The 9690-nt window shown below is 40.0% G+C and overlaps 1 protein-coding gene across 10 annotated transcripts in view; it reads left to right on the forward strand.

Annotated features, from left to right (window-relative positions):
- The window catches only part of APC (APC regulator of WNT signaling pathway), a 133869-nt gene extending 125301 nt beyond the window's left edge, over nt 1-8568 (forward strand). For all 10 annotated transcript variants that reach the window (XM_082723693.1, XM_082723690.1, XM_082723695.1 and 7 more), the window contains one exon: nt 1113-8568. In XM_082723693.1, the coding sequence (XP_082579819.1) occupies nt 1113-7689 (6577 nt within the window). In that variant the 3' untranslated portion in view covers nt 7690-8568. The remainder of the gene's footprint in view (nt 1-1112) is intronic.
- Nucleotides 8569-9690: the final 1122 nt, after the last annotated feature.

Here is a 9690-nt window from a genome sequence, read left to right on the forward strand (position 1 = left end):
TTTTAAAGACCTCTAAAGTTGAATGTGCTATCATTAAAATTAAGTTTACCATGCATTAAACAAGCTGTTGCTCTTTCAAGTCCCAAAGTTCATTATGCTAACTCTCAACCCTTGTTTTTATAGTTAACCTTTAAATTTTCGAAACCTTTCACTAGAAGTAATAACTCCACACACAGTTTGACAGAGCACACTTCTAAGAGGGATAGCATTATCACAAAATCAATCCAGGAGGATAAAGGTTATTCTAAAAAGTCACTTTGCCAGTCTAGGCGCTTACAGTGTGCTCCCTGTAAAGACTGATTGATCGATTTTTCTACGTCTTCCAAGATTTTTTGTAGTTAACATTGTGGAACCCATCTATAGATTAAGTTACCACAAAGTCCCTGTTCAGGGTAAGATTTTATAATACATTCATTGAGGAACTCTGTCACCATGTAGATAAAGCAAGTGTTTCTGCTCAGGAATTAAAGAAAGCATGTGGGGGGGGGGGGATCCTCGAGCAGACTCCCCACTGAGTGGGGAGCCTGACACAGGCTCTATCCCAAGACCTTGAGATCACTACCTGAGCTGAAATCAAGAGTTGGATGCTCAACTTACTGAGCCACCCAGGTACCCCAGGAAAAATTTTAAAAGCTATGGGGTCAGGGGCACCTGGGTGGTTCAGTCCATTAAGCATCTGCTTTTGCCTCAGGTCATGATCCCAGAGTCTGGGGATCGATTCCCACATCTTCTCTGCAGAGTAGAGAGCCTGCTGCTCCCCCTGCTTGTCCTCTCTCTTCTGCCAAATAAATAAATAAAATCTTAAAAAAAAAAGGAAGTAGAAGCAGCAGCTATTGGGTCAGAATAGGAAATGCAGAACAGATTAAAGTCAACACTTTTACTTCTTTTAGTCTGACAGATGAGTATTTTTAAACAGTAAACATTAAATGAAGTAGGAACAAAAGGAGATGTAAAATGCTTGAAATTTATAGTATAATTTGGGGCAGTTTTATTATGCCTATTAATAAGTTTTAGTAGTTATCTTTAGATTTAAATTTGTTTTCTAACCTTTTATTTGTTGTTACAATAAGGAGATTGTTACTTTAATTTTGGGATCTCTTATTTTATTTCAGGCAAATCCTAAGAGAGAACAACTGCCTGCAAACCTTATTACAACACTTGAAATCTCACAGTTTGACAATAGTCAGTAATGCATGTGGAACCTTGTGGAATCTCTCAGCAAGAAATCCTAAGGACCAAGAAGCATTATGGGACATGGGGGCAGTCAGCATGCTCAAAAACCTCATACATTCAAAGCACAAAATGATTGCTATGGGAAGCGCTGCAGCTTTAAGGAATCTCATGGCAAATAGACCTGCAAAGTATAAGGATGCCAATATTATGTCTCCTGGTTCAAGCTTGCCGTCTCTTCATGTCAGAAAACAAAAAGCCCTAGAAGCAGAATTAGATGCTCAGCATTTATCAGAAACTTTTGACAATATTGACAATTTAAGTCCCAAGGCATCTCATCGTAATAAGCAACGACACAAGCAAAGTCTCTATAGTGACTATGTTTTTGACACCAATCGACATGATGATAATAGGTCAGACAATTTTAATACTGGAAATATGACTGTCCTTTCACCATATTTAAATACCACAGTGTTGCCTAGCTCTTCTTCCTCAAGAGGAAGTTTGGAGAGTTCTCGTTCTGAAAAAGATAGAAGTTTGGAGAGAGAACGAGGAATCAGCCTAGGCAACTACCACCCAGCAACAGAAAATTCAGGCACTTCTTCAAAGCGAGGTTTGCAGATTTCCACCACTGCAGCCCAGATTGCCAAAGTCATGGAAGAAGTATCAGCCATTCACACCTCCCAGGAAGACAGAAGTTCTGGGTCTACCACCGAGTTACATTGTGGGACAGATGAGAGGAATGCACTAAGAAGAAGCTCTACTGCCCACACACATGCAAACACTTACAGCTTCAGTAAGTCAGAAGGTTCAAATAGGACATGTCCTGTGACTTATGCTAACTTGGAATATAAGAGATCTTCAAATGATAGTTTAAACAGTGTCAGTAGTAGTGATGGTTATGGTAAAAGAGGTCAGATGAAGCCTTCCATTGAATCCTATTCTGAAGATGATGAAAGTAAATTTTGCAGCTATGGTCAATATCCAGCTGACCTGGCCCATAAAATACATAGCGCAAATCACATGGATGACAATGACGGAGAGCTAGATACACCAATAAATTATAGTCTTAAATATTCAGATGAGCAGTTGAACTCTGGAAGGCAAAGCCCTTCACAGAATGAAAGATGGGCAAGACCCAAACATATAATAGAAGATGAGATAAAACAAAGTGAGCAGAGACAATCAAGAAGTCAAAGCACAACTTACCCCGTATATACCGAGAGCACTGATGATAAACACCTCAAGTTCCAGCCACATTTTGGACAGCAGGAATGTGTTTCCCCATATAGATCAAGAGGAGCCAGTGGTTCAGAAACAAATCGAGTAGGTTCTAATCATGGAATTAATCAAAATGTAAACCAGTCTTTGTGTCAGGAAGATGACTATGAAGATGATAAGCCAACCAACTATAGTGAACGTTACTCCGAGGAAGAGCAGCATGAGGAAGAAGAAAGACCAACAAATTATAGCATAAAATACAACGAAGAAAAACATCATGTGGATCAGCCTATTGATTATAGTTTAAAATATGCCACAGACATTCCTTCTTCCCAGAAACCACCATTTTCATTCTCAAAGAATCCATCTGGACAGAGCACTAAAACTGAACACATCTCTTCAAGCAGTGAGAATACATCCACATCTTCATCTAATGCCAAGAGGCAGAATCAGCACCACCCAAGTTCAGCACAAAGCAGAAATGGTCAGACCTCCAAAGCCACCTCCTGCAAAGTTCCCTCCATCAACCAAGAAACAATACAGACTTACTGTGTAGAGGATACCCCAATTTGTTTTTCACGCTGCAGTTCATTATCATCTTTGTCATCAGCTGAAGATGAAATAGGATGTGATCAGGCAACCCAGGAAACAGATTCTGCTAATACTCTACAAATAGCAGAAATCAAAGAAAACAGTGGGACTAGAACAACAGAAGATTCTGTGAGTGAAGTTCCAACCGTGTCACAGCATATTCGAACCAAATCCAGCAGACTTCAGGCTTCTGGTTTACCTGCAGAATCAGCCCGGCACAAAGCTGTTGAATTTTCTTCAGGGGCCAAATCCCCATCAAAAAGTGGGGCTCAGACACCTAAAAGTCCACCAGAGCACTATGTTCAGGAGACTCCACTCATGTTTAGCCGATGTACCTCAGTCAGTTCGCTCGATAGCTTTGAGAGTCGTTCGATTGCCAGCTCTGTTCAGAGTGAACCCTGCAGTGGAATGGTAAGTGGCATTATAAGCCCCAGTGACCTTCCAGATAGCCCCGGACAAACCATGCCACCAAGCAGAAGTAAGACCCCTCCCCCTCCACCTCAGACAGTTCAGACCAAGCGAGAGGTGCCTAAAAACAAAGCCCCTGCTGTGGAAAAGAGGGAGAGTGGGCCTAAGCAAGCTGCTGTAAATGCTGCCGTACAGAGAGTCCAGGTTCTTCCAGATGCTGACACTCTGTTACATTTTGCCACAGAAAGTACTCCAGATGGATTTTCTTGCTCCTCTAGCCTGAGTGCTCTGAGCCTCGATGAGCCATTTATACAGAAAGATGTGGAATTAAGAATAATGCCTCCAGTTCAGGAAAATGACAATGGGAATGAAACAGAATCTGAGCAGCCTGAAGAAGCAAATGAAAACCAGGAAAAAGAGACGGAAAAACCTACCGACTCTGAAAAAGACCTCTTAGATGACTCAGATGATGATGATATTGAAATACTAGAAGAATGTATTATTTCTGCCATGCCAACAAAATCTTCACGCAAAGCCAAAAAACCGGCCCAGGCTGCTTCAAAATTACCTCCCCCTGTGGCAAGGAAACCAAGTCAACTTCCTGTGTACAAACTTCTTCCATCACAAAACAGGTTACAAGCACAAAAGCATGTTAGTTTTACACCAGGAGATGATATGCCACGGGTATATTGTGTAGAAGGGACACCTATAAACTTTTCCACAGCTACGTCTTTAAGTGATCTAACGATAGAATCTCCTCCGAATGAGTTAGCTGCTGGGGAAGGGGTTAGACCGGGGGCACAGTCCAGTGAATTCGAAAAACGAGATACCATTCCTACAGAAGGCAGAAGTACAGATGAGGCTCAAAGAGGAAAAACCCCATCTGTAACAATACCTGAACTGGATGATAGTAAAACAGAAGAAGGTGATATTCTTGCAGAATGCATTAATTCTGCTATGCCCAAAGGAAAAAGTCACAAGCCCTTCCGTGTGAAAAAGATAATGGACCAAGTCCAGCAAGCATCTATGTCTTCATCTGGAGCTAATAAAAATCAATTAGATGGTAAGAAAAAGAAACCTACTTCACCAGTAAAACCTATACCACAAAATACTGAGTATAGGACACGTGTAAGAAAAAATGCAGATTCAAAAAATAATTTAAATGCTGAAAGAACTTTCTCAGACAACAAAGAGTCAAAGAAACAGAACTTGAAAAATAATTCCAAGGACTTCAATGATAAGCTACCAAATAACGAAGATCGAGTCAGAGGAAGTTTTACTTTTGATTCACCTCATCACTACACACCTATTGAAGGAACTCCATACTGTTTTTCACGAAATGATTCTTTGAGTTCTCTAGATTTTGATGATGATGATGTTGACCTTTCCAGAGAAAAGGCTGAATTAAGAAAGGGGAAAGAAAATAAGGAATCAGAAGCTAAAGTTACCAGCCATACAGAACTAACCACTAACCAGCAGTCAGCTAATAAGACACAGGCTGTTACAAAACATCCAATAAATCGAGGTCAGTCTAAACCCTTGCTGCAGAAGCAGTCCACTTTTCCACAGTCATCCAAAGACATACCAGACAGAGGGGCAGCAACTGACGAAAAATTACAAAACTTTGCTATTGAAAATACACCAGTGTGCTTTTCTCGTAACTCCTCTCTAAGTTCCCTTAGTGACATTGATCAAGAAAACAACAATAACAAAGAAAATGAACCTATCAAAGAGACAGAGCCCCCTAACTCACAGGGAGAACCAAGTAAACCTCAGGCATCAGGTTACGCTCCTAAATCATTTCACGTTGAAGATACCCCTGTTTGTTTCTCGAGAAACAGTTCCCTCAGTTCTCTTAGTATTGATTCTGAAGACGACCTGTTGCAAGAATGTATAAGTTCTGCAATGCCAAAAAAGAAAAAGCCTTCAAGACTCAAGGGTGATAATGAAAAGCATAGCCCCAGAAATATGAGTGGCATATTAGCAGAAGATTTGACACTCGATTTGAAAGATATACAGAGACCAGATTCAGAACATGGTTTATCCCCAGATTCAGAAAATTTTGATTGGAAAGCTATTCAGGAAGGTGCAAATTCCATAGTAAGTAGTTTACATCAAGCTGCTGCTGCTGCCTGTTTATCTAGACAAGCTTCATCTGACTCAGATTCCATCCTTTCACTGAAATCAGGAATCTCTCTGGGATCACCATTTCATCTTACACCTGATCAAGAGGAAAAACCCTTTACAAGTAATAAGGGCCCACGAATTCTAAAACCTGGGGAGAAGAGCACATTGGAAACTAAAAAGATAGAATCTGAAAATAAAGGAATCAAAGGAGGGAAAAAAGTTTATAAAAGTTTACTTACTGGAAAAGTTCGATCTAATTCGGAGATTTCAAACCAAATGAAACAGTCCCTTCAAGCAAACATGCCTTCCATCTCTAGAGGCAGGACAATGATTCATATTCCAGGAGTTCGAAATAGCTCTTCAAGCACAAGTCCGGTTTCTAAGAAAGGCCCACCTCTTAAGACTCCAGCCTCCAAAAGCCCTAGCGAAGGTCAGGCAACCACCACTTCTCCTAGAGGAGCCAAGCCATCAGTGAAGTCAGAATTAAGCCCTGTAACCAGGCAGACATCCCAACCAGCTGTGGCAAATAAAGGGCCTTCTAGATCAGGATCTAGAGATTCCACTCCTTCAAGACCTGCCCAACAACCATTAAGTAGACCTATGCAGTCTCCAGGGCGAAACTCAATTTCTCCTGGTAGAAATGGAATAAGTCCTCCTAACAAATTATCTCAGTTGCCAAGGACTTCATCCCCTAGTACTGCTTCAACTAAGTCCTCAGGTTCTGGGAAGATGTCTTATACCTCTCCAGGCAGACAGATGAGCCAACAGAACCTTACCAAACAAACGGGTTTATCCAAGAATGGCAGTAGTATCCCAAGAAGTGAGTCTGCCTCCAAAGGACTAAATCAGATGAATAATAGCAATGGATCCAATAAAAAGGTGGAACTTTCTCGAATGTCTTCAACAAAGTCAAGTGGAAGTGAATCTGATAGGTCAGAGAGACCCGTATTAGTACGCCAGTCAACTTTCATCAAAGAAGCTCCAAGCCCAACCCTAAGGAGAAAACTGGAGGAGTCTGCTTCATTTGAATCTCTTTCTCCATCTTCTAGACCAGATTCTCCCACTAGGTCCCAAGCACAGACTCCAGTTTTAAGTCCTTCCCTTCCTGATATGTCTCTGTCCACACATTCGTCTGTCCAGTCTGGTGGATGGCGAAAACTCCCTCCTAATCTCAGTCCCACCATAGAGTATAATGATGGAAGACCAGCAAAGCGCCATGATATAGCACGCTCCCATTCTGAAAGTCCTTCTCGACTTCCGATTAATAGATCAGGAACCTGGAAACGTGAGCACAGCAAGCATTCATCATCCCTTCCTCGAGTAAGCACTTGGAGAAGAACTGGAAGTTCATCCTCAATTCTTTCTGCTTCATCAGAGTCCAGTGAAAAAGCAAAAAGTGAGGATGAAAAACATGTGAACTCAATTTCAGGAACCAAACAAACTAAAGAAAACCAAGTATCCACAAAAGGAACATGGAGAAAAATAAAAGAAAGTGAGATTTCTCCCACAAATAGTACCTCTCAGACCACTTCCTCAGGTGCTGCAAATGGTGCTGAATCAAAGACTCTAATTTATCAAATGGCACCTGCTGTTTCTAAAACAGAGGATGTTTGGGTGAGAATTGAGGACTGTCCCATTAACAACCCTAGATCCGGAAGATCTCCAACAGGAAATACTCCCCCTGTGATTGACACTGTTTCAGAAAAGGGAAATCCAAACGCTAAAGATGCAAAAGATAATCAGGGAAAGCAAAATGTGGGTAATGGCAGTGCTCCCGTACGCACCATGGGTTTGGAAAACCGCCTGAACTCCTTTATTCAGGTAGATGCCCCAGACCAAAAAGGAACTGAGGCAAAACCGGGACAAAGTAATCCTGTCCCTGCATCAGAGACAAATGAGAGCTCTGTTGCTGAGCGTACACCATTCAGTTCTAGCAGCTCGAGCAAGCACAGTTCACCTAGTGGGACTGTGGCTGCCAGAGTGACTCCTTTCAATTACAATCCGAGCCCTAGGAAAAGCAGCGCAGATAGCACTTCAGCCCGGCCGTCTCAGATCCCGACGCCAGTGAATAACAACACGAAGAAACGAGATTCAAAAACTGACAGCACAGAATCCAGTGGAACTCAAAGTCCTAAGCGCCATTCTGGGTCTTACCTTGTGACATCTGTGTAAAAGAGCTGGAATGATGAAACTCAGAAAATTATGTGTTAATTACAACTGCTATGTAGAAATTTTGTTTCAAATGAAACTTTAAGACTGAAAAATTGTGTAAATAGGTTTGATTGTTAGAGAGTTTTTGTTCTGGAAGCCATATTTGATAGTATACTTTGTCTTCACTGGTCATATTTTGGGAGGCACTATTGATAGTTAGGAAGAAAATGGTAAAGCCAAGTTTATTTGTACAGTATGTTTTACATGTATTTAAGTAGCATCCCATCCAACCATCCTTTAATTATTGCTTGTCTTAAAATAATGAACACTACAGGTAGAGGATATGATATATTGCTGTTCTCAATCATTTCTAGATTACAAACTGACTAAACTTACATCAGGGAGAAATTGGTATTTATGCAAAAAACCATTCTGTTTTAGTCCTTGTGAGTCCATCTAACATCATAATTAATCATGTGGCTGTGAAATTCACAGTAATATGGTTCTCGATGAACAAGTTTACCCAGCCTGCTTTGCTTTACTGCATGAATGAAACTGATGGTTCAATTTCAGAAGTAATGATTAACAGTACTGTGGTCACATTATGTGCATATAGATAGCTATGGTGTAACAATTTACACTATTTTGTGCTCAAAACAAAAAAAACAAAAACAAAAACAAAAAATCTGTGTAACCGTAAAACATTGAATGAAACTATTTTACCTGAACTAGATTTTATCTGAAAGTAGATAGAATTTTGCTATGCTGTAACTTGTTGTATATTCTGGTATTTGAGGTGAGATGGCTGCTCTTTTATTAATGAGACATGAATCGTGTCTCAACAGAAACTAAATGAACATTTCAGAATAAATTATTGCTGTATGTAAACTATTACTGAAATTGGTATTTGTTTGAAGGGTCTTATTTCACGTTTGTATTAATAATTTTCAAAAAGGCCTCTTTTAAAAACTTATATAAATTTTTTCTTCAAATTCTATGCATTCAGAGTAAAATTCCTCTTACTGTAATAAAAACAATTGAAGCGAACTGTTGGCATTTAACCATTCCATGCATTGGCACTTAACCATTCCTGAAACTTATATTTCTTAAATGAGATTAGCTTAGAAACTCCTGATGTTTAATATTTTTTCTTACTCCATTGGAGTTGATTTAAAACAAATTCATGTAATAGCAATGTGAACTACCTAGCACAGGACTGGACGTTGAACAAAATAGGCCCATGTAGAATATTTCCTTTTTCTTAATAGAATGCTGTACTTGAAAAATTAATTGATTATTGCTAGGTGTAAGTAGTCTCTTCCAAGCCTGTCTTGGAATGTTAACTGTCTTGTCCCTTCATCTACCTTCTGTTGCTACTAGATCCGGAGTGAACAAATATTCTCACCCTGAATGTTAGGGCAAAATTCCATCAGCCAGTTGTAATCAGCATTTTGCCATGCTCAGAAAATGCAAATCACGTGGAACTTCAAAGGTAGATTTAATACTATTAAGATATTCAAAAGACTATTTAAAGTCCCTGCCCATTAAGGAAAACTTTGTTTTTGGTGGGTAGAGTCGAGAGGTACATGTTCAAGTGCCCCCTTCCTCTCAGAGCAGGGAGCTCCTCCTTGAAGGAAGGAAAGAAAGATAAACCGATACACATATTAACAGGTAGTTTGATGTATCTTCCCAGAATTTGTCCTAAATGATGAGAAGGTGAGAATGATAAATGCTCACGTATTTGTTGAATAAAAGAAACTACTTTTAATGATAAAATTCATGTGCTCTGCATTTAGGGAAGGGAAAAGATGCTTAGATACAATGGGGCTCTGGGAAAAAGGATTGAGAAGGAGTACGCATATCTATTTGATGCCCTTGAAATCACACGTGGCTATCTACCCCTTACCTGTGTTTATCAATGCCAGTAAATATTCCAAAGCCCATATTCTTTCCACTGTACCACTTTGCAAACACCTCCATTTACTGATCTTTGGAATATATCAACATGTTTTTCTTTTTTAT

The sequence above is a fragment of the Mustela nivalis genome (assembly GCF_964662115.1).
Source record: "Mustela nivalis genome assembly, chromosome: 3".
NCBI classification, from domain to species: Eukaryota; Metazoa; Chordata; class Mammalia; order Carnivora; family Mustelidae; genus Mustela; species Mustela nivalis.